This window comes from Crocodylus siamensis, chromosome 1 (genome assembly GCF_052110815.1).
Source record: "Crocodylus siamensis isolate JL-2025a chromosome 1, ASM5211081v1, whole genome shotgun sequence".
NCBI classification, from domain to species: domain Eukaryota; kingdom Metazoa; phylum Chordata; order Crocodylia; family Crocodylidae; genus Crocodylus; species Crocodylus siamensis.
The window spans coordinates 271,916,536-271,943,260 of NC_143395.1; the positions used below are offsets into that span (position 1 = coordinate 271,916,536).

The 26,725-nt window shown below is 39.2% G+C and overlaps 1 protein-coding gene across 10 annotated transcripts in view; it reads right to left on the minus strand.

The window, feature by feature from the left end:
* Positions 1 to 26,725, minus strand: part of CNKSR2 (connector enhancer of kinase suppressor of Ras 2) — a 361,202-nt gene that overhangs the window by 243,305 nt on the left and 91,172 nt on the right. For all 10 annotated transcript variants that reach the window (XR_016444124.1, XR_016444125.1, XM_090062378.1 and 7 more), the window contains exon 4: positions 18,324 to 18,411. Coding sequence is in view for 8 of the 10 variants with exons in the window: in XM_090062378.1 (XP_089918504.1) it covers positions 18,324 to 18,411 (88 nt within the window). In the remaining 2 variants the exon portion in view is untranslated. The remainder of the gene's footprint in view (positions 1 to 18,323; positions 18,412 to 26,725) is intronic.

Here is a 26,725-nt window from a genome sequence, read left to right on the forward strand (position 1 = left end):
TCCACCTGTATCTGTAGTTTATCTTCAAGCATGACCACACTTCCCCATAACTTGGTGTCGGCCACAAACTTGGCCGGTGAGCTCTTTACTCCCCACATCCAAATCATTAATAAATACGTTGAAAAGTACTAGACCAAGCACTGACTCCTGTGGGGCACCTACATCACACATAATTTTATGGCTGGTTTGTATACTACCCTAAATTGAACACTGGCATGCCTGGGGATGCCCGGGGGCCAGTGCTGACTATTAGCTGATTATTCTCATCAGCCCTAGGGCAGCCCCAGTTTTCCACTAGGGCACGGGGCTGTCCTGCAAGCTCCTGCCAAAGAGAGCTGAGGGGCTTCCCTGCTAAGGAGTTCAAACCCTGCAGCTAAATTCTCCCATGTGAGGAATGAAGCTCCCAGTGTGGGGGAAGGGGGTGGGACAAAAGGCTTACCTTGCCTGTTATTTTAAACCCAGCAGTTAAAGTGCCTTGTAGCCTCTGGTCCCCCATTTTTCCTGGCAGCCCCACCAGAGCTACTAGGCTTGGGGTTTAAAACTAATCCCTTGAACGGTGACAGACCCAGACACAGGAGTCCCAAGTCAAGCTGGGCTGTGGGGTCCTGGTCTTCAACTTGTCAGTGCAGGGAGATCTTGGGATCATGATCCCAGGTCTTCCCTGCACTGGCAAATATGAAGGGCACTATTGGGATCTAATCACTGATTCAAAACTTGCACTTTCTGCATATGGCATGGCACAAGATGCAATTGTCGAGACTAGGGATCAGAAGCCATGGTGCCAAAAGACTTCATGATTTCTAGACTGAATAGTTTACATGTACAATAAAAACATGCAGCTTGTAAATATTAACCCCATAAACAAGCTGGAACATGAAAGTAAGTTGACTCTTTTCCTTTTCATATATAATCATATGCAATGAAGATCCTACACATAAAATTAAGCCCTCCATTTCACCTGCAACATCTGCTCACTTGCTCAGGTATAACTGACTACGAGTAAGATAACTGACTAACAGTCAGAATTTAGTGAACAATTTGTGGTTAGTATATTTCCTGCCTACTCCCATTTAACCCAGTTGTTGTGTCCTATATGACTCAAACCTCCTCTGTTGCACTGGCTGCCTGCAATGGGCTTTTAACCTCCTTTATTGCAGTGACTGCCCAAAGTTTCCTTTTATCCTTCTTTTGTAGGTTTATACATGCCTTGTGATGGGTTGGCTAAGAAGCCTAAGTTCCCACAGGTCCCTAGTTTCCTTGGCATTTCCATTAACTCCTTATCTGCTGTGTGGGATTTATAGACCCCATAAGACATTCCCCCTGATATCTTCTCTCATTACCTTGGGGATGAGGATAATTGCCTCTGGGTTACAGACATCCTTTTGGCATGCCAATTAACATCCTTTTTAAATGTTTATTATTTCAAATGTTAGGAGATCCTTTGGAACCAGTTTATTAGAAAGACAATCAACTAATTTCTCATTAACTTCCTTTTAATATTTCTCCTAATCTTTGTCAATTTTGAATCATTTAATGTAGTAATAGCTCATCTGTCATAAGAAGTAATCAGATGAAAGGGCAGTATACAAAAAAAGTGTACAGGAAACCTCTAACTAGGGAAAGTGAAAGATCCATTTTTAAGCATTAAAAATGTGATTTTCAGCATCATTGCCCTAAGTCTGATATACAATGGTGGTTTGTTTCCACTGACTTAAATGGCAGAGTTAGGTCAATGCCAAGTACTTTTCAACACTCCATTCTGAAATCAATGATAGATACAAAAAAAACCCTGCAACAAAAACTAAAAGAAGTTAAGAATGAAATGAAATCCTGTAGTGCGAGGACATTTTGTATGACTCTCTCCTTCAGAAAATGTATCCTGAAAGATGTCCTTTCGAAGATGTAACTGCTATAAAGATAATTAAATCTCTTTCCTACTAGTTCAGCTAAAATAGTAATAGAACCTTGTAATAAATGGTCTGCTAGTTTTGGTACTTGGCAAAGATAAAAATAACTAACTCTTTTGATGAATGCTCAGAATATTACCCTCTCTCCCTCTAGCTGCATTAACCAGAAGTATGTTGTTCTGAACCAAAATTATTCTTTTCTGGGACATTTATTTAGGTCTTGTTCACGGCTCAGTGCATCCAAAAAACCAACCAAAAACAAAACAAAAAACAAAACTTCTGCCACAGACTTCAGTAAACACAGGACTGAAGTAGAATTTGAAGCAAACTAAATTTACCTACCACCTGAGTTACACAGATAACTCCTAAAGAAAGTCATTATTAACATCCAAAACGAGATGGTTTCAGAGGCTATAAATCAAAGTTCTTTTTACACACACACATAGTGGCGGTTCATTTTGATCACAGAAAAATTTGGATTTTGGGTTACTTTTTTAAACCTGAAAATTGGGGTGTTTTCTTTAATCTGAGAAAACCAAGATCCCTGATTATAAGTAATAAAATTAAGTCTGATGTATGCATCCATGCATGTATGCATACCTAAGGAAAAGGTGGTAGGTAAAACTGGTAAGTATTTCTTGCCATTGTGTTCTGGGGAAAGGACAACTGCCACTCCCGACAGAGGGGACCACTGGTGGGATAGGCACCCAAAGTATTGTCTACTTGTCATGGAAAAAAAACCATACAATATCAAAGGCTTCAGAGAAATGGCCCACTAGCCAAAGGAATGCCAGACGTCAGAAATTTCTGAAGAATTGAGACCCATGAGTAATTAGGACAATGCTGATGCAGGGAAGGGGGATAAAGGGGCTGGCTTGTGGGTATTTTAGGACCTACTTGTGAGGTGGCCAGGATCTTTGGATCCCAGGATTTGGAGAGTTCATGTCCCCAGAAGTCGGAGCTGGCACGATCAGTAGGAAGGCTGATCTCTGGAAATACTGTCAGGTCTTTCTGAGGAATGATGGTGTAGTCAGATCACAGAGTAAGAAACCTTACTCATCTTATTCTGTCCTCAAGCTTATGGTACCATCTTTTTCTTCTATATAATAAATCCTGTTTTTTGTTAGTCTCCTTGCCGATTGTTTGTAATGAAGAATGATTTCTGAGCAAGTGATATTCCAGGCTAACTTATTCTACAGAAAGGGGGACCTAAAATTTCTTTCACAACCCAAGGGGAAACCACCTCCTGCAGGTTCCCCTGTTGCAGCTGTGTAGTCTGCTATAAAGACACCACAGCCAAGGCTCATGGGGCTAAAGAGTTATTACAGTGAAAACCGTGGTCTGTTCTTTGGGATAGGGAACACGACCATAGGGCTTCAGGGGTACCCTGCAGACAGGTAAACTTGGAAAAAAAAATAAAATCTTAATTTAAGCAACTGTAGAGAATACTTTCAGATGCTCAGCAGGCAACCTCATTTTCAAAATGCTTCACAATCTGAAGCAATATATAAACTTCACCAAAAGAAACAAGATTGAGACTTACAATATGAAAGAGGTCAAAGCCCAAAAACATACTTTTTTGTTTTTTTCACACTTTAATTTTTAGAAAGTTATGGTATACAATAAAAAAAATGCTTCATATACACAGTTAAAACAGAGTTCCTATTCCAATTAACCTACAGGTGACATTTCATCTTTGAATGTTCTTGGCTTTTTGTCCAACATTCTTCATATAGGCAGTTTATAACTTTCTTTAAAGTCACTCAATTATAATAAACTCTTAATAGGAGGAATCTTCACATGTATGGCAGATTAGAGTTACAGTTTCATGTAATCTTAAAGTATCTACTTTAAAGGCATGCAATATGCTCAGAAGTGGGTCTCAGCAGCTGTAGGATCCTTTGTACTTTGACTTCTCAAATACCATGCCAGTGAGTAATATACACCTGCAGAAACCAAGGCAGGTAATGTTCCCTATTTTCTCTACATTTTTCTTAAAATATGGTGCCTGAAACTGGACACAGAGCACCAGTGGAGACTGAGCCTAGAAACTGCCTACCCTTCAAAGATAACTGCAGTGCAAAGGGGAGATTGTTATTTTATTATCTTAAGTTATAATAAAAGTTACACCAACTTAGCAAAACTAAATACCTGTGCCTGAAATGATATGGAATTGTCAATGAATAAAAATCATGAATGTAATTACTTTGCAAACACTCTTTTTCTTTAAATTCTCTTCCCATCTCCTGTATTGGATTTTCCTCCTCCTGGTCAAAATCCCAAGAGTTCTGTCTTCAATTTTCCCTTCTTTGCAATCTACTCCCTATTGTTGGGCAGGCTCCTAAATTCATGCTGTTTTAATTACCATCTCTGTGTTGATGATTCACAGATCTCACTCCCCTTCTGTTCCGATTCACAGCTTTGAATCTCTTCCGGGATATCTGCCACCAACTCTAACACAGCTTGATAAAATATAAACTCATGTTTCTTCCAAAACCCTCTCTCCCTCCCTGATTTCTCTAACCCTGTCAACTCCTCCACTGCCGTATGTCCCATAAACTCACAACCTGGGTGTCATTTCCAACTCTCTTTTCTTCCCACACAAATCCTGTTGATTGTCTTCCCACAGCCTTTCAGAAATCTTTGCATTCCCCTCAACTCACCCTATAAAAATCTTATCCATACTTTCATTTTTAATACCCATGTTATCTCCTTTTTGTCCTCCCTGACCCTCACCTTGTCCCCTACACCAATCCAATATATGCAGAACTCATCAGAAGAGCCCATTAGGTAGGGGGGAAAAAAAGAATATAATTCATGCATGCATTTACAGAAGAAAGAAAAAATAAATGGTCTCTATCAAGGGAAATATGTAAATTATTAAAATACATCTATGTTAAAAATAAATTACTTACAGAATGCATAAGTAGCTATCATGTTTTTAAAAGATTAGAGCACTTATCCTGAATATGTAATGAAACTGTAACTTTAAGTTCCACTAATCCTGTATACAAACTAAAAGTAATTATGCATCCTCTTAAAGCACAAATAATTGCCTCACTACTACTTATTTTAACAATTTATAGAGAGCAGTACGTATTACCATGGCAACTAGACGCCTCCACAAAAATTCAACACAAGTTATATAAATCACCCAGAATCTGTAGCATTCAATCAAGCAAGTGATGGTACCATTGGGGAAAAAATGTTATTTGGAACACTATTAATAGAGAGCTACAACAGACAAGTGAAGGGTTTGTTTGTTTTTAATCACCCTTCCCCCAACATGCACACTATTTTTTCCCACTTTGTATCAGTTCTTTTCTTTCTGTGAAAACAACTGTTTTATTTTTCCTTGATAACTGGACACATCCAGTTATTGATTTACATAGGCTGTAGAGAAAGTAATACACTTCCCTGATGTAATTATTCTAAGATTCGTTGGCACACCATGGGGACAGCTATAATGCAAATTATTTCAGCACTGACAGGAAATGTGTGGGTATCTACCAATATGTCTTGATGAATCCAGCTGCTGATAGAGCTCTAAATGAAATTTCAGTTACGCAGAGAAATTTTCTTGAGAAAGAAATTTGCAATTACTGAATTAAAAATTCATAAAAAAACATTAAAAAGATGAGATGCTAAAAGTTATGTACTGTGACCGCATCAAGAAAAAAAGGGGGGGGAGGGGGAAGAGGGAGGCAAAGCACAAATGTTGATTCACTGTATGATATAGGGAGATGTCACAATCCGTAAAGCATTGATTAATGAAACAAATATTGTTTCTGTCCATTTACATCTAAAGAAAAACTATCCACTTGAAATGCCATGTTCAACTGCTAGAGACCATTTTAGGGGCTACCAACATTTCTCTATTTCAGTCTTGCACTATATATACACTATAGTTGCCATGAGGTATAAAACAAGCATACCCCAGCAACACTAATGATCTTTGTAAATCATCATACTAAAATTGAAGTTTCACTTTACCATGTAAATCGTTGAGATTCAGTGTGCTTATAAAAGCAACGGGAGCTTTATACATGGAAGAAATGCAGAGCCTTAACTTTCACATCTACAGATAACTATGACTAATATGAATGCCGTTATGAAAGTCAACTTTTGAAAGGAGTTACCAAGGGACAACCTTTTCTGCTTCTGCTTATCTTAGGAAATACTCACAGTATCTGAGATACTACTTTGGAAAAGTTAGGAAACTTGACTGAGTAGATATAGTGGGGACTACTAAAGTAAAACCAGAAATTATCTTTGAAGACAAAAATCACCAAGAAAATGTATTCAACTCCAAAATGCATCTACCCTCCTATCCATTTCTGTCCCAAGCTTTACCAGCCTGCCTACCTGGGCCTCTGAAGAGCTCTCACCTCTTCTGGCAGCAGTCTATTATTATTTCAGGAAATCCCTGGCCCTTTAATTAGTTTCTGGCCCTACTCAGGCACCTTCCCCATGCCTGCATTTGGGGATGCCTTAATAGCCACAGTTCTTTCTTGTCAGGTCTCCCAGTAAGGACACTCCTTGTTCTCTCTCAAGTATCTTTTGATAGGATTTGCCTTTTATGTCCTGCCTTCCTTCCCATCATCCCCACACATTCAGTAACCCAGGAAGAGATGTCCCAAATCATGAGATTTTTAAAAAAGATTTATATAATTCTGTATATAATTAATAAATATAGAGGGTGGAGTGAAAACTGGAGTGCACTCTGATGACATTATTTAATGATTGTCAGTCTACTTCAAATATTTATGCAGTTCTTGAGTCTCAGCTTCAACATCTTCTCACAAGATAAGGAAAATGGCAATATCACATGTCCCCTAACGTCCTGAGGTGAAGGTCTTCCCTACTGTCCTCAACTATCAGTCTGTAGAGTTTGCTTGAGGAACAACGGGAGCAAATCACACAACTTGTGCTATAACCTCATTTCTGAACCTAAGGCAATGAAGGTGGATCTTGCCAGCAGGCGTAGGATCATAACTTTCATGATTAAAAAAGGTGAAGGCTAAAAGAAACAAACAACTAATATGGAACAGTTTCATTAGTCAGATTCTACATAAAGCATATTCATATTTTTACTACTGGTCTAACATTAGCCTAGTTTTTTCAGCATTTAATAATTGTCTCCATTAGAGTTTTGGAGTACTTTATGAAATATGTATATACGTTGAAGAGAATTTATTTGTATCTATGTATAAATGTTATAGGTTTATCCTCAGGAGTACATGGGGAAAAATGTAAGAGAAGAATGCCCAGCAGCAACCATGAGAGACAGACTGTTAAAAATGGTGTAGCTAGGAAAACTTTCCGCAGTCTCTTCCAACTGCTTAGTAGTAAGCCCAGCCAAAACTTCTGCACTGTTGCTGTAAAGCAATATCTGCTCCCTTAGCGTGACTTACGTAGTCTTTTAAGACCTACTCATTCTGAATGAAGCTTTAATCCTTCAGTGGTGCCATCAGCAGCAACAGTATTACATGCGGGGTAAGGTCCAATTCTACATGCAGGTGGTACAACTGGGCCCTCAACTTCAAGAGACAAAGCCTTTAATCCTGTTAAGTAGAGGCAGAGAAGGAGCTATGAAACTCCCACTATTTACTATGCCTCTGGGATCTTCTTGTAGGGTAAACATGTTTTTATAAAGATAGACTTAAAGTTCTTTAGAGTTAACATACAAGCATAAAATTGGCCAGTAGAGCAGCTCAAAAACCAGCTACGAGCAGGATTTTTTAAAAGTCTCTCTCAGCTATCATGATGAGGTATAGGAAATAAATTTGCTATGAAGTAATACCTCACAAAAATAGAACAAAAAATAATAATTAGGCCAAACAGTACAGCTGCAGAGAAGTAAATGTTTAATGTGAATGCAATTCTTTACCAATGAAATAACAGTCTGTAATGCTCTGAGGGACCTATCAGTTAACTGCAGATATTAATTTCTGTTGCACTGTTTTTTAAGTCCAAAAGAATATGTAAAAATAGAAAATAAACTAGTTAATAAAGTTTCACATATACATCCTGTGTTATATACCAAAGCCTCTCTCAAAGAACTATATGCATATTACACCTCCGACTTTTCTAATTTAAAAATTAAGTTGCACAAGCATAATGGATTTTCCTAGACTTCAGGCTTATGAAAGAGTATCCTTTTGTCAATTTCTTCTTTATTATCCAGTTTGTATGAATAACAGAAAATTTAAACCCTTATTAAAAAACGACTCTACAATTAACCTCAAACATGCAAGATAATTTTAGCATGCCAATTTAATTTAGCCATTTTCCTCATTTCAGCTAGAGAACAATGTTTTTGTTCACAATTCTGAAGACTTTTCATTTGTACATGAATGGTACGAAAATTGGGTTGAATCTTCATACGGCTTATTCACATCTCAGTGAAACCCAGATTTCTATTTTTAAACTGTCTAAGAGGACACCTGAGCTGCTAGAAATTACTAAAGCAAAAGACAAGACTGGAGAAATTGCAGAGTTTATGGAGGCTTCTTAATACATATAGGCAATACCAGCCTTAAAAAAAAAAAAAAAAAGGGTTCTTGGGGCTAAGGTCATATAAATGAATATCATCCTGTAAAGATCTTTTGTAAATCCTCAGGAAGTCCCATACGGGTAAAAGGGATTATGAGAGATGGCAAAAAATGGTAGTCAATATTTTGACATTTAGGGTCAGACCCAATTCCCCCTCTGGAGCATATTAAGTAGGATTTAGGCAGCTTTCAAGCATCTGAACACGATCCCATTCCATTCTGTGCAGCAGCGACAAAACTAAGGCATCTAAAATCCTTATGCAGCTCTGTTCTAATGTGGAAAGATCCCTAAATCCTTAGACTTGGCCTAAAGCACATGCTCAAACACAATTCAAAAAGCCCATCTAGACATCTCCCTTTACTCAAGCTCTGCTGCAATCACACTGTCTGAGGAAGCACAACAACTCTCAATAAGTCCCTGGCTGTTTGATACTACAAGCATGTTGGTGGTGGTACTCCTACCCACCTCTTGTCCAATAGTCCCCCTGCGAAAAAAGTAAGTGACCTGGGATGTCATCAGTGTTAGTGGGTTTTATACTGCAACCTTTATTTCCCAGGAAAGTGCCCTAGGTGCTATGTTGAAGCTGAGCCATAGGGCAGCTAAGACTCAAAGCCCAAAACAGAGTATGCAAAATGAAGACTGACTCCATAGCCCAGTGAGGAAGGCACTGCACTGGGAAGGAGGGAACTGGGGGTTCTCAGCATCGCTCACAATGTAGTTTCTCAAATAGTTTATCATGGACAAGCTAGGTCCCTTCCCCCTTGCTTTCTCTCTGGGCAGACTGAATTGAGAGATAATGGAGGAATATAACATGCAGTTCTGCATTAGGAACACTCTGGTTCCTGGAATTTCCTCTACCAGTGGACAATGCTCTGAACTGTTACATGCTCTCTAGAGGCACCTATACACGTGCTGGATGCCTGCTCCAACCAGTGTTAATTAGTATGTGTCAGAGCAGACTCAGTTAATTTAATTAGGAAGCTCCAGTGGCCTCCACATCACATGTGTTCAGTATCCCCATGTTTCAAAATGGTGGTAGGACTGCTTTAACTAAAGCTGGTTCAATGAGCTTTAGTGTAAGCATCCCCACCATCTTTTTGAAGTGCAGGACAATGAACACACATGACACTGCAGACACTTTAATTAGAGCAGTTCTCACTAAAGAGTGGCTCTGAGAGCTGCTCTAATTAAAATCCCCCCATCTTCACCCTGGAGCACATGTAAAGATGCTCTAGCAGCATAAGACTGTCAATTGACACCATGGAGGAGTTATGCACCTGCTAAGAGCAGAACAGGGTTGGCCTTAGGAGATACATTAGACTGCCCATTGAGAACACGAGACACCTTTGTGTCTTAGAGTACAATAGATCACACTCCTGACAGAAGGAAATTTTTTGGGAAAGTGGGAAGTCATTAAACTACCACTAGGTATAACAGGGTCGGGTCTTTGTTTGTAGGCCTTAAAAGTATACTGTGGAGATTAACTCTATGTAGCAATCATAGGGAAGAAAATATTAGTGAATGGATACTAAAGCAATGTAATGGCACACACACATATTGAAGTAAAGATGAATTTGGGATGAAAATGTTGTTTTTCATTCCCTCCCTCCCCTACGCCACACTCCTTCTTCAGCATGCACCAAAGAAAGTCATGTGCTGAACTGATTTCTCAGCTAGGGACTAGTATCACTTTTTGGGAGATAACTTTTTTCCAAAGGCAGAAGGCTAAAACTGGACATCATACAGAGTCAGTAATTCTACTTGTTTATTTTGCAAAGAAGATACGGTATTAGCAATAATATGCATGAGGAAGAATTTATATAAAAACAAACCAAGAGAAAGATATTTATTAGAAAATACTGTATAGCTATAGGCAACCATCAATACTCTGAATTATGGTGTAGACATAAGAGCCTAATCAGGTGCTTGATGAATCCACTTGTGGCTGTAAAGCCCAATTCCAGAGTGACACAGCTTGTTACACGTTTCACAAATACATGTGTTGTCTGAGTTGGAGTCAAAGTTTGCAGCACGCTGCTTTCTTCTTTTTCACTTAGCTTCCATCCTCTGGATCAAAGCCAGAGCTGTTGAGCTGCACCCAGTGCCAGATATTCCCTCCAGGTCAGATAGAATTATGCACACTCCTTCCAGCTTTCTATACTGATGTCAAGCAACTTCGTATAATTTTTGCACATGTCATAGTACTGCTGTAGAGGGTGACCCCACTTTCTAAAACCATCTCAAATCTTACTGTACAAAATATTCTTGGGGATACGGTCTCCTCCCATGCTCCTGGTGTGGTTGAGACATTGCAACCTCCTCTTCTTGATACTGGTTTCTAATTGTGTCAGTCCTGTACACTCTAGCACCTCCGTGTTTGGTATTTTGTCATCCCATTCTTTTTTCAGGATCTAATGCTGGCATTTCATGTGGAAGCTGTTCAGTCTCTTGATATGCGTATTTCTGAACCATAAAGCAGGGATGAAAGCATGTAAGTCTCACAGATTTTCATCTTCACTTTAGTTGATAGTTTGCTGTCACTCCATACACATTTCTGTAACAGCCCAAAATTCTTAGCTACTTTTCTGATTATTAGTCAGTTCAGACTGAAGGTCAAGATTCCTGCTGATCATAGAACCCAAGTAGCAAAAGCTGCCAACAACACCGAGAGATTTACCCTCCAGGGTGATGTCAGGTATTGATTCTTCCACACTTTGGTACATGATCACAGTCTTCTTGGCTAAATACAGACATTCGAAAAAGCCCCTGGCAGAAGCACTTTAACTTATAGCACAATACTTAAAGCATTATGTTAGATCAGGAACAAACTCAACAGATGTTTGCTGCACAGTAAAGGGGCTCAGAGCCTGCCCACACTGGCTGAAGCTAGCAGCCAGGTGACACTCCTGCATGCCTCCTAAGAGACTGCCAGAGTGACTCCTCTCCCAAGCCCTGTCCCTCCGGCAGCTGGCAACTGTCAGCAGGCTGGAAAGGGAAGGAGAAGGAGCCCCCACAGGTCTCTCCCAGATTGCTGGGTCAGGACTTGGGGATAGGATGGGAAGAGGACAGGCCAGGCCAGGTCCACGAGGTATGGGGAGTTCCCCCCCTCCACCATCAGCTCCCAGTGCAGCCAAAAGCTAGACCAGGTAGTCTCCTAATGCAGCTGCTTACTGGGGGGGGGGGGGGGGTAGGGAAACCCCCAGCCAGTCTGTGGTGAGCTCTCTGCCCAAGGCTACACAAGCTCTGCCCAAGGCTAGCCAGCTGCTCAGCTAGAGGGCCCTGTGGTGCAGGAGGAATCTGATCTACCTTAATGTGCGATGGATGTTGTATAGATATTCATAGAAGCACTGTACCCTGAAGTGCTATAGTCTGCTACCGCATTCATCAAAGGTTAACTTAAAAAGCAACCTGCCATTTTTAAAGCATTTTAAGTGCTCTCAAGCTCTGTCCTGTTATGGCTTAAGTACTTTTTGTGCGCTTAATGTTCATTAAGTGTAATATCTGTACCTAGCCCTTGTAACACAACGTCAACCCAAAACTCTTGCATGACTGAGAAAATCTGCCCAAGAGATTTTGCAGGGAAGATTCACTGTGGCAAACCAAGGCCGCATGATCCACAAACAGGAAACCTCTCAGAACCAGTTCTTTCATCTTGGTTTTCATTTTAAACCTAACAATATTTAACAAACCTCCATCTAGCCTGGTTCAAAGATAAATGCCATCACTGATGCCCTTAAATGCACGAATAAGCAAGAATGAAAATTAGATGTTAAAGAGCAGTAGAGCTAAGGCACACCCCTGTTTCACCCCACTGTTGATGTCAAAGGTATTTGATTCTTTGTTTTCCTACATTATAGTTGCCATCACACCTTGATGTAATGAGCAAATGATGTTCAACAGTTTGGTGGGGGACAGCCCAAGTACTTCAGAAGAGTAAAAAGGCCCTATCTGCTGACCGTATCAAAGGCCTTTGTCAGATTGATGAATGCTTTGTACAGCAGTATTCATTTTCCTCTATACTTCTCTTGCAGTTTCTTAACCAAAAATATCAGATCAATGGTGGAGCATCCTAAGCGAAAATTGCACTGACTTTCAGGATGGATACTTTCACCCAGAGATTGCAACCTAGAAAAATACTGTAATGGGTAATAATTTATCTCATCTGTAGATCAAGAATTGACATATGAAATGGAACAGAAGGCACTGCCACCCACACCAAAAGACAGAAAGCAACCTACGGTCCTGCCTGCAGAAAATGACAGGTGCATCTTTGGCAACTGTGTGGAGATGTTCACACAGCCATCCCCTGGAACATCACAGATTCTAGCATGTATTGTTTGACAAATAAACATTTTTTTTAAACATTCCAACCAAAAAGGGATCTAACTGTTCCCTTATTAATAAGTGGTATCAATAATTTTATTGTAACTGTAGACATTTTGCAATTATTTTATCTCTGTCATGAATGCATATTGAAAAGTTACCAGCTCACTGTTTTCCCTTTTTCAAAATGGGTGCCACTTCCCACTGTGCTTGAAGCTATGTCTGACAAGGACAGATGACCATAACTTTACATTTCAGAGTTAGTCAGAATGTTATTAGGATAAAGGAATTGTGACAAATATCTAGAGAACAGGTGGAGGTGGTCAGTGGGGGGCAAATTAGATTTTTTTTTTTTTTTTTAGGACATGCATGGGATTGGGGACTAAACTGAAAATGAAGGGGTAGAGGAGACTAAACTGGGAAGGTTTGTGAACATGTTGGAAGACAGGACAGCAATTCAGAAGGATCTTGACAAATTGGAAAGCTGGGCTGCAGCTAACAAGTTCAATGCTGACAAATGCAAGGTATTACACCTCAGAAGAATAATAAAATACACAAATACAAAATGGTCGACACCTGGCTAGACAGCAGTACTACAGAGAGAAATCTGGGAGTCATAGTATATCACCAGGGATCCTGATTTTCTCTGATAAAGAAAAATCCTCAAATTTTGGAGTTAAAAAAATACCGAACATCCACATTTTTCATGATTAAAATGAAACACCACTAATACACAGACAGACAGTCGTGTTTCATTTTGATCATGAGAAAAATATGTATTTTGGGTTATGTTGTTACCCCCAAAATTTGGGATTTTTTTAATCACAGAAAACCATGATCTCTGTAGATTACAGACTCTATATGAATTTGAGGTGTGACACAGCTGCACAAAAAGTAAATGCAGTTTTGTGATGCATCAACAGAAGGATTAGGTGCATAGTGCCTCTACTTGGCCCTGGTTAGGCCTCATCTAGAGCAGTGGCTCTAAAACTTTTTGTAGCAGGACCCATTTGTAAACATCAAAAGCCAGCCCCGGCCCAGTGCCCCTCACTACTAACCCACTGACCCCCACCCTCAGCCCCCGCAGTATGTGGGGCAGGGAGTGGGTTTTTGGAGCAGGGGTAGGTGTGCGGGGGGAACCCAAAGCAGCCCCTTAAAGGCTGGAACTCTGACAGGTTTTAATTGGGTATCAGGGGAAAAAAAACCCACATCTGCCAAAAGAATGAGGCAGTGGAGTAGACTGCCTAGGGATGTTGTGGACTGTCCATCATGGGAGGTGTTCAACAAGAGATAGGATAGCCCAGGGTCAAAAATAATCTAAGGATAACTATGTGTCTACTATACTCTACTTTGGGTATTTCCCATGCTTCTGGGCAGTACCAATTGCAGCACGGGGCTAGAAGGGAATTTCCATCCTCTCCTCTCTTGACCCTTCCTGCTATATCCGTCTGTTGGGTTTTTTTAAAGTCTTCCTGACATGCACTAGGTGATGGCTTCAGCCAAGGCTGGGCATTTTGACTAGGGTGCACCAAGCCTCCTGGTGGGATTTAAATCCAGAGGTTCATAGCTAGAGGGTGTTGCCCCTTCACTCGGCGTCAAACCAATTGCTATTTCAGGAAGGAATTTTACCCCATGGTCAGACTGGTATGGACTGTGGGGGGGTTGGTCCTCTTCCTGTGACCTCTTGAGTATGTATTCACAGCTTGTACAGCAGCAGGACACTGGTCACCATGATATAACATGGAAGGTTGGAGTGTTATGTCTTGTGTCAGGGTTGAACACAGAGTTTTGCTAAGAAGCTAGAGAATGGATTTGTATGGCATGGTCTGTATAAAGATGATCCTGCCGCAGGCGGGGCGTTAGATTAGATTGCCAAATAGCTAGCAAGAGGCATGTATTTTTGCATATGGATTTGAGGACTGGTTTCTAGCTTAAAAACCTGCATACAGTCATGGGGCAGACAGCTTCAAAAAATCAGAAGAAAATGCGACTCTTGAAAATGTATTGTATTAAAGCACTGTATATTTAAGTAAATCTCATGATTTTCAGAAGTCTGTCTCAATTTTTGAACAAGCAGAGTTGCTTACCCTAAAGAAACGTAAATTTACGAAGCAATCTAGGAAACAAATGCTTGTTACATAGGAGAGAGAGTTTAGTGAAACCAAGGTGACTTCAACTACCTGCCCTACCCTACCCCAGGAGTCTACTTCTTGATGATTGCTTCTCTGCTTTTGGTCAACCACCAGGAAGACTGTGATACACTTTTGATGCTTCAATGTCTTCTAGTTCAGAACCACCTCTTTTACAGAAATCAGAAGATCATCCCCTATAATTGAAGCCAGCCCTCCATTAATAAAACTAAGCATGACAGTGCCAAATCCACACTAGGAAACAAAGTTCATCCTTCATGTTACATGGCTTCTATCTGCTCATGGCTTTATCAGAATTTCCTCCCTGTTCTCAAGTGCACACAGAATGAAGGAGGAGGGAGAGAGGAGCAGAAATCAGGTTGCTTTCCAATTTTGGTACAAGGCTGAGGATTTAATGGCCAGTAAGAATCCCTTAGCCCAAGTTAGAATGATTACAAGGATGATCAACTGACACCAATCAAAAAGCATCAGCAACTGTAGCAAAACCCCCAGGTTTTTTTTGTTTTTTTTTTTTAATGCATTCGCTTCCCTTCCCCAACCATTTCTGACTTTTTCTTTCCCTCTCTATTCCCTATAGATAAGTATAAGTGATCTCAAACTTAGGATAAGCTTTAAACATTTTTATTTTGGTAGCAAGTTTTTGGTTTTGGATATCCACCATTTTATATTGCATTATTATTAGATTTGTATTGATTTTTATTGTTTCATATGGATATTGTATGGTTTAGGCCTCTGTTTGTAAGTGAACCAAAGTCATGTCAAGTTTCCATTTTATATGTCAAGCCTCCATCTTCTGTCCTCTGCCCAGGCATCCCCCATGTTGCAACTGTATGAGTCATGTATCCCTCCCATGTAAATTGGTTCCCCCATGAATGAGAATGATTGGGCATGATTGCAATACAATGGTAGCAGGCCTCTACTGAATGGCCTGTAATGACTGGGCCATCATCTCACACTGATTCATCCAGGAACCATGGATCTCACCCAGGAACAGAGACAAGACCAGCATTTGAAAAACAAAAGACCCTGCAGAACCAGTAACTCTCACCATTACAGACACCCGAAACTGCACATCCCTGCATACAGCACACATGCTCAGTATGCCAGGGAATGACACTTGCCTAGGCATGCCTCCTGTCACTAGGGTCAAACATGTTCTGCCCCTATAAAGAGGGGCAGTGAAGACAGACCCAATGGGAATGCCATTTCCATCTGGACCAGACCAGCTTCACATCACATATCCACCCCAGAGGCCCTGCCAGCAATCCCCTCTGGCCAAGGACCCCTTTCCAGCCTGGATACGTAGATATTACCTGCATACCACCTCCGACAATTTGGACTCTCTCTCTTTCCTCCTGGACTTCAGCCCCTGCACCAAGCCTCTCTAACCCCTGCTGCCAGTGTGTGTGTGTGTGTGTGTGTGTGTGTGTGTGTGTGTGTGTGTGTGTGTGTGTGTGTGTGTGTGTGTGTGTGTGTGTGTGTGTGTGTGTGTGCGCGCGCGCGTGTGCGTGCCTAATAGGGGTGTATGTACCTAGTGAGTGTGTGCTTAACTGATTTTTATGTGTGCATGTGCAATTGTACACCACACCCTCCTGTCTAACAGCACAATATTGAGATCCTGAGCGTTGTCCTGACCCCTCAGGGCAACACAACAGGCCAAATGTGGGCTGCACAGGATGGCACCAAGTCCTCAGTTGTAAGTAGGATCAGAGTTTGTGCAAAGGAGGGATAGAAATATAGTTTTCTGTAAGAGAAAAAGACTGCAGCTTTAAGTTAATTTCCTTTGGTGGTTTGAGCTGGTTGAACTCCAACTTCCAAAAAACCTGAGGGTACAACCCCAATTTCAAATGAACCCTGCAGTTTGGATGAGAGGGATTATTTTATCATTTCACCACTGAAAACTAAATTCTGCTGGGCTTGCACAGCTATAATCATAAGGCAAGAGAGCAGCAGCAGGTGGGTTATACAAATAAATAATAACCCACCAGTAGCAAGATATCCAGGAGCAAACAAAGCCATCTTTTCATTTTAAGAAATCCTCCCCCAAATTTCAGTATTTATTATCTAATACCCTCATGCCATTTATCCTCCTGGCAGCTCTCATAACTATCAAGTAAGTTGTTCTGCAGGTTAGCATTTTCAACAAACAAGAATGCCAGTAGATAACATGGGCCAGACTCTCTGGATAGTCTGTAAGACTAACTCAAATGTCACTGCAGAATAGAGGTCATAAGTGATTCCCTAACACAATAATCTTTTGGTATATTATTTAAGTTAGAAAATTTAGGTTAGGCAAGGGAAGTTTACACTAGATATTAGGAAAAACTCTCTGACTAGGAGGATAGTAAAGCACTGGAACAAACTACGCAGATTGGTTATGGGATCTCCATCCTTAGAGGTTTTTAAGACTCAGCTAGATAAAGCCTTGACTGGAGTGATATAGTTCAGAATGGTCCTGCTTTGAGCAGGGTATTGGACTAGATGACCTCCTAAGGTCTCTTCCAACTCTCATTTTCTATGGCTCTATGATTTTTGTAAACTGAACTAATATAATTAAATCAAACAATCTTAAGGACAATTGATTACAGCTTGCAATTATAGGAGCACTGGAGGACATCAGGAAAAAACACAAAACAACCTGCACCAGGGATATAAGAAAATTTTCAGATGAAGAAAACTATTTTAATTGTTTGCATCAAGCCAGCTAATGGAGCAGGTAGCAGTATCATTTTGTACAAGGAGAAAAAAAAAAAGCATTCATACACTTACCAAAAAAAGGAGAACCAGAAATGGGGACAGGGTTAAACTAAAATGCTATCTGACAGAAACTGGGCAAGGCTGTAGGTTATATATAAACCCTAAAAACAGAACCATTTTCCTTTCTGTTTTGCTTTAATAAGTTTGTCTGGTCTTTTCCAAATATGTTTAGACAGATACTGAAGGTTATCAGGAGATATAGTGTCTGTGGAAGAAGCACATAATGCAAGTTGGGTAAAAAGGAGAGTGATGGCACTGCATACTATAAGGCAACATACAGATATCTTCCGAACTAGTCACTTGAATAAAAAGAGTGAGAAATCATTAAAAAAGGAACAAAATTATTTAAATATTTAACAGAGACTGGAGCAAAAATGTGCAATAAAATTAATTACTACAACATATAAAAAAGTGCATGCCTAAAATGCCACATTGTACCAAGCACCCCAATCACAATTAAGAGAGAAACTGAAAATAGAGCGTAATAAAAAGCAATTTACTCAATCCTTTTGTATTATACCTAGATGTAGAAAAATGCATAACACAGAATGCTACATTCTAGTTGCTAAGGGTCACCTAATATGAGACAAAAGCAAATTCAAAGGGGAATGATGATTGAATAATATCATACCTGTTGAACAATTGTGGTTAATTCCAGACAGAGCTGTATGACATTATTTCTTGTTACTGAATAGTCTGTCACAGCAGCAAAAGGTGATCTAAAAACGAAAAAAAAAAAAAAAGAATGGTGAAGGGGATGGTGGGTTTTTTTCCCTTCTGATTCATTGGCACAAAATGCACTGAATTCACAGACTTCTTTAATAGCACTTTTTTACCTGTGCTGAATAATACATCAGAAATAGCTAAAATTTATTGTTACCACTGTAATTTATGGAATATGATTACAAAAAATGGCTACTTCAACTCTCGTTTTCTCAGGACTTTTGAAATCATTCTGAGAGAAGTTCTATTTATAAAGGTATCTTTTTTCCCTCAACCCTAAAAGCTTGCATCTGAAACTGTCTTTACTTCTTTGAACAATGCCTAGATTCCTTTTAAGGCAGTCTTAGTATGCATGACCTTACTGGGAAAAGCAAAGCATCGCTTGCACAGCTAGTACGCAGGTGTGAATCAAATCTTTAATACGTCAGGTTGATTCACTCAGACTCTTGGGACCTGATCTGAAGTCAGTTAAAGTACTCTGCACTAGGTCCTTTGTTCTGCTTCTAACATTTACAATGAGAACACTTCTGGAAAAGCTGATGTAAAGATTGAACTGGAGCTACATTTGAGCATTTCCTGAGGTTGTGCTACAATGCAAAAAGCTAAGTAACAGCAATTCTTTTTATTCAGAATTTAAAGAAAGTCACGCATACACATTCTGGGTCGCGCCGCCGCTTTCCCTGTAAGTTACATATATACAAGGTGTTTACAGTATTTTTTTTCCTTTTTTACAGTTCCTGAAACATCATTCATTTATATGTGTTTGGTCACAACAGACACTCAGCTTCCTCTATTGAAGACCTATGTACAAATATAGACCACTGTAAAGCTAAATGATTTCAACACTTTCAGTGTAGTAGTCAGTCTCTCTTCCATATTAAAAAATGGCTATATACTTTGGCAAGAGTGGTGATTTCTGTGGAAATGCAAGATTTTCACAGTACCAGCATTTCAAGAAAGTTTTTAGGTACCAGTTTTACCGAGATGGCACCATTCTGTCATATGCCTTAGTTCAGCCAAAAGGTGAACGGAAAAAAATTAAGGAAAAAAGTTAAAAGGAATATAAGAATTAGGATATTTGAAGAGATTAAGGCCAGGTACAAACATTACACTTTTACCAATATGAGTGATAAGAAACCAATCTATACCCAGAACATTAGTTTGGCATGTATAGACTGGTTTAAAAGTGGTGGAACCCAGGCTAAGGTTTGCTCTCCCCTCCCACCAAAGGGTGAACGTGTGTTCTGTTTGCTACCAGTCTAAACTACACTGTTTACAGAAAACTGCATAACATAGATGGATTCCACCTCAAGCTTTTTCAATGTCTGTACCTAGCTCAAGTACGTGCGACAGGACTTGTGAAATTATGAATCAAAGCATAATTCCAAAGGCGGTCCAACATTCTCTCATCCTCACTTCCAAACTCAGCATATATTTTTCCTTGACAAAAAAGTATTGACCCCATTTTGAATTCAGTCTGTTTGCTCCTTGAAGTACGAGTCCTGATAGCATTTCATTTTCATTTTTGTTTAATTTCAAAGATTACAATTTCAAAGATTGCACTTTATGTGCTTATTTTACATGCCTGCATACATACAGTATAAGAAACACTGAATAAACAAATCTATGATGCAACATGGTGAGTAGTATTGGTATTTATTTGGATAAGTTCAATAGCATACTTATGGGAGTAATACCCAAACAAATGCCAATAAAACCCTGTCATCAGGTATGCTCTATGTACCAAACATGTTATAGAAAAGATATTTTACTACTTCTTTAGAGTAAGCTTTACAATTCTGCTTGTTAAAATCACCACCTCTTCAAAAAATAAAGCCAATCTGCCAGGGTAAAAAACCAATAGAGATTTCAGTCAGAAAAATCTGAAGTATATTTTAGGTGCTACATATCAGTTTCAGCATTTTATTTTCCCACATTCAGTAGTTTTGCAATATCTGTATCAGTTATCCCACAATGTATCTACAGGTGAACATAAGATGTTTTCCCTATAGAAAAGCAGCACCTTCCTCCTCTTCCTAAAACTTTTTAATGCTCCCCGATAGTTCACAAGACAAAATTAATCTTAATTGGATACATACTTCAGTTTATTATAACATTTGGGGAGAATCTTCCACTTTTTAGATAGAAAGGAATTCCTCCAGCAGTTTGTTTTCTTAATGTTAAATTATGGGCTGTTGGGAGCTGGGAAGAGGCTATAAAAACTAGTATCAGGCTGGTAGTGAGGAATCAGTGGATTGAATAGTATGGTCAACGTAATATGTCACATGGCTATAAACACATTTAAGTATGGTTTTTAATGCAGCCTATGGCATTTGTGTAGTTTACTAAGCTAATTTACAAAACACGCTGGAAGCAAAACTGTAAAATGAAACTTTTAAATTATCATATGATAAAAACTGGATGGAATTGCTCGATTAGGAACACTACCCTGTAAACAAAACTAGAGAAATATTTCCCATTCACAGTTGCCACTGTTGAGATAATAAAATTTTTCTAATGCCTTGATTTAAAAATTCATATTCATTTATGAACTTTCACCTTTATTTTTAAATGAATTAGATCAAATCAGGAAACAGCATACATTTTACTTCAAGTATTGATGTTAAAACAGTTAAATCTTTCACAGCCAGAACTAGATGAACCTTCAAAGCCTTTAATATTTTCAAAGCAACATTTTGTGATAGGTTATTGTTTTTAATACGCCATGATTTTTCACTCATAACTTTACTATGTAGCTTTATTACATAGTTCAGACGGAAAGTAATTAAAAACTAAATGGTAAACGTCTTCAATGAAAAATGTTTAAAAAATTGGAGTAAATTTTGCTGAAACTACCAAATACAAGACAACCACCACCCCAACCCAATCAGCATTGGGAAAAAAGGCCCTCATCTTATAATCACATACAATGAAATCTCACTAAAAATACTATGTAACATTAAACTGCTCCTAAAAGCAGCATGTGCTCCATAATGGGAAACCAACTATGAAGTTGACTAAATACAACCAACACTGAGCATGACTATAGTAGTGTCAATTGAGCACAGTTCCCCTCAGCACTAATTCCTAAGTCATGGTGAGCCACTATATTGCATACATTTTCACTTCCTCTTCACTACCACAGCTGAGCTGTGCTGTCCATTCCCATTTCCAATGATTCCTGTTTTTTCACCAACCTTCAATATCTAGCAAACACACCAAATAGGGTCCCAAACAGTTCACGCATAATCCCTTTCGCCTTCTCACAGCCGGTAACATATGATTAGTGTGGCCCAGCACTCCATGAACTGGAGCTGAACCAGCCCCATGCCTCATCTGCATATAATTTTTTGGAGGATCCCAGGACTCATGACAAGAACACCTGGTTCTCGTCATGAGAGAGGCTAATTAACAGATGAATCTTTTGTGGGGGGTATCTGGTATACACACACATACTGAGCACTGCTCAGCTGTGAGGTCACCATGGCTTGAAATATTGTCAACTCTGCTGGGGTCCAGCCCAATGAATTATGTGGCAAATCATGAGCCTTTTTGTTTCAGATTAATATCATGCATAGTTTGTACTGTGTACAAATACAAAAGTGCTACTTAAAAGTGTGTTTTATTGAATACCTATGCTAAAATTTGCAGCAGTTTCAAAAAAGGTAAAATGCATCAATCCTATATGAACTAAGTCTATGGGTACCCGCAGTAATTTACCAATACAGTTTAATTCAAGGTCAGTTCTTACAAATTTGTCCCTCACTCCCATGTGCTCAGGGAGAGTAAGGAAGAGGTAAGGGGAGAAGAGGGACTGCAGGGAGAAGAAGGCTGGGGGGTGGTAAAGGAGGTACCTGATTTATTTTTATTTTTCCTGCTTGTTGTACTGGGAGGGGGACAAACTCAAGGCAAACTTCCAAAGATTTTCCATATGAAGAATCGAATTATTGGGGGGGGGGGGGAAGAAGAAGGTTGCCTTGTATTCACAGTTGTCTTATTTTTAAGTAAATACAGTAAAGAAGAGTAAATACAGTAAAGAAGAAGAATTCTAAGGAATTATTTCCTTCCAGGAAAGGAAATCAAATTGTTGTTAGGAGGTGCTGAGTGACTTTTGAACTGTGATTTATTCTTCTAAAGTCAGGCTTCGATAAGTCTTACTACCCTAAATATTTAAATGTCTGCAAATATTTAATATGTTCAACACACAATCAAAGACTGGATTTCATAATGGCTACAAACTGAAATTTCAGTTTGACAAATAAAAATCCTGTTTTCAGGTACATATCCTACTCTTACATGATATCAAAATCATCAGGCTGTTTACACATAAATCATACCCAATGTAAATAAAATCCTTGAAAATCTTGGTAGCTTGCATACTGATTGCAGTAAAAGTTCTCTCTCTACATAGCTGATAGTCCCATTCCAATAGAACAAAAGTTCAACCAGAAAAAATATGGTATTCCTTATCTAATCAGACCACATTTCACTGGCTCTTTTAAGCTACTCCACTGGGTTAGTCCAAAGCCAAACATCTCTTTCCATTCTTTTGGTATTCAAGTCTAAACTAGTACCTACATTCTCAGCCCAGTAAAACATTTAAATAAGTATGACATTTTCAGCATGTAAGGAATCTAATTGCGTTTAAAATTGTGCTGGAATGGGGGTCAATACATTTTCTTACCCCATTCACCCATCTCTCCAAAACCTTTTCCATGCATATTTCCCCATGTTATATTCTCTCTGCTCCAATCTATCCTGTAGCTATTTTTTCACCTTCAAAAAGTCCTGAAGATCCTCCTCCACCATGCCTACTAGAAAAAGACTACAATTCAAGAAACACAAACATGTACAGGTACACTCCTTGTCACTTCCTCCTCTAGGTTTCTCAAAGTGCTCCCCTTCTATTTTTTGTTCCTTGTAGTTTTATATTTCTAGTTTAGCTGATCCCTGAAAAGATACCATATTTTAACAAGCACCCCTTTTCCCAAAGCAAGCTGCTGGAAATGACATTGCACTTTAAGTAGAAGTAAATATGGTACCAGCACTCTCTGCTGCTTAAGCTTTGGCAAGAACAAAACAAAAGCAAAGTCTGCATGAGTTCCACAGGGAGCAGAACAATGAGCAGTCTCAGTTCTCTTGTCACTACTACTCAGTTACTACAAGGAAAGATCTTTTTTTTCTTCATTCAGCTTTTCAAACAAGGTGTATATCTTATTCCAGGGTGTTATATGCAAGAAAATACGGTAATAAGTATATTGCTTATTTCCTAGATCTTCACATATTTTTGGAATATGATTTTTTAGTTGTGATGCTGCTAACTTTAATGCATATTCCAAACTGTCAGCTATTTTTTTTTTAAGTGTTAAGTTCCTTATTAAAATCAAACTGGAGAATATGGAGAAGAGTCAGCTAAAAGAATGCATCTTATTTTACAGTACTTTATTCTCATGTTAATTATCTATAAGATACAGTACAGTTTGTTCAAATTTAATTTCTATCCACAACCAATGACTATATACAAATTATATCCTCAAAACTACATTAAGCCGCAAAACAGAGAACACTGGAAAGAAAAGTGGCCAGATTAGCATCCATGAGTGTATATATATTTGGTATTTCTAGACTGTTGATTCTTTGAAACTCAATCAGCCACATCCTCATTTGTTTTGTACCTTCTCTGTGATTTAATTTGGTTCAAGAACAAGGCTAGTAAACCCGAGAAAGAGCTTTAGTTTTGTAAACTAAAATGGTTGATTAAGGTATCGATTACGGTTGTATAGAAATGCATCACTTAGAGACTATTAGATCATGCAATTATTAACTGGGATAATGAAAGTGCTACAAAAATAGTAAGCATATTCATTTCTAAGAATAGAAACAAACTCTTACACGGAAGAAATGTGAGAGGTCAAAAATCAAACTAAGTTTTACTCTAGTATCAAGTCACTGGAAATGTATAACACACTTATATGAAAAATGTGACTTGCCAGCACCCCATGTAAAATTCATGTAACAACTCTTCTAATGGAGCTTTTAGTGAACTGTCAGAAAGAAACATCATAAACTTTACTCTAAACAAAGGAGGCTTTTCAATTAATATGATGTTAAACTTTTATAGCTTGTTTCGGTAGTACTTAATAAGGTTAAGGACCATACCATGTTTAGGTAATATTTACTGACATGTTCATCAACCCATTTAAGCAAAGAGAAAGGCACATAAAGGAAATAAGATTCATGGGCAACTGACGGAGGATAAATGTAAGAAACATATATAAGAGATGTGGATTTGTGTGCCTGTGGGTATATGCCTGTGGATGTGTGTATGAGCAGGCTCATGCACATCCATTTACAAAAGAAGCCACTGAATTGTTTTCTTTACTTTGTGCGAAATTGAACCTAGGGTTTCAAAACAATCAACAACCAAATGTGGCTAACAAAACTGCAGAAATCAAATTGTAGCCTACCGTGATAAACAAAACATCTTATTTGTTGAAATGTTTAGGAACACTTGAGGCATAATGCTTCCACACAATGCATAACCCTCTCTCTCTCTTTCTCAACAATTAAAAACCAGCAGTACTGCATGCAGCAGCAACTCACCAACTGAAAAGGAATGAACAATGGAAATATGTAATGTATTCTGGCTGTATATCACAATTCCTTAGCAAAAGATGCATTTCACAGTTAAACTGCTGCAACCCAAAGCATTTAAAACATACTAAAGCTGAAGATCAAAGTTTCCACATTTGACAAGGAATGTCAAAGCTGGAATGTAAAGCATCAAAGGAATGGTTAAATCAGTACATGCTGCATGAGCATGTGAGCTGGCACCTTAAACAATATCCTAGTATAAAAAGCCAAGAGCAGCACATGGTTCTAATTTGACAGTTCGTACCTATTTCATAAAGCAGCATAACATGTCATTAACTTCAGGCACTTACTTAAACCTAACTTCTACAGGACTCATACAAGCATTTTTGAACACAGACTTAGTCCATGGATAGGAATGACATTTATGTCACAAAAAACTCCTTTTCCATGATATAAATTAGTGACCATACAGGCATACAAGCAGTTGGTGGCAGAAACGAGCCCTACTGATTCCTCCACAAACTGTTATCTCTATAAACAGCAAGCTCACTGTCTCCTAGTACCATGTGTAACACCCATTCCGATACACATGGTGCAACTGGGGTACCTAGAACTCCTGGTAACCCACGATCTTCCACCATCCCTCCCCTCTCCAAATGAGAAACTGCCCGTGGTGATCTGTCAGCTGTGAGGACCCTGCTGCCATGGCTGCTTGAACAGTCCCTGGACTCCCTGGAGCTGTTTAAGCAGAGGCATCAATTCCTGCCATCCTTTTAACAGTAATTTGTGGTCAAGGGGCATTGGGAATGCCCAGGGAATAGCATGGGTGAGAACAGCAGATCTCTTCCACCCTGTCTCCTCTCTTGCTTTCAGCAGCTGCCAGTTGCTGACAGCTGGGTTGCCAACCCAAAGATAGACAGATTTTTGTTACTGACAATCTACAAACTGTTTATGGACCACCAAATGTTTTTACTGACATGTGTTTCAACTGACATCTGCTTACATATTGTAAAGCACCCTGACTGGCAGTAACAAGGGTCGGGTGCAGATTTATGGGTTTAAACACAAGTTTTCTAAAATCCAGCTCATTTCCCCACTCAGAAACCTGGGAAAGTAAATTTTACCTGGGTCCTTTAAAATGAACAAAAGTTTTCCACTCACAAGCAATGTTCAACTAAAACAGGGGGAACCCTCCTAATCTCCAACCTAAATTACCTCTGCTGCAGCTTCAGGCCATTGCTCTTAGTTCTGTCCCCTAGGCTAGTACAAACAATCAAAAAGTCCAAGACTGAGTTGATTCAATCTTCACAAGTTTGTCTAAACTGCATAGATTAAACCAATATGCAAGTGAACAGATGTTCACTTTTAATTCCGGAAATGCAGCTATATGCCTAGAGTGGCCCAGAGCAGAAGCCAGGGGGCGCTACAGCATGCCTCCCTGCTAAGCCAGAGCAGACAGTATGAGCCAAGGCTAACCTGCACACCCTGACAAGCCAGGGGAAGAAAGCAGTTTGCAGGAGAGGTGAAAAGCATCCTGGGATGCTGGGGGACTGTGAGAGGATCTGGGACAAAAGTTCAATAAACTGATGTAACCTAAATCAGTTAAGTCTGACACTACATCCATCTGGGTTGATCTTAAACCAGTTTCAGCCATTTTGAAAGTTGTTTATTTGCACTGAACTTCTGTGTGTTGCAGATTTGACCTGGTTACTGAAC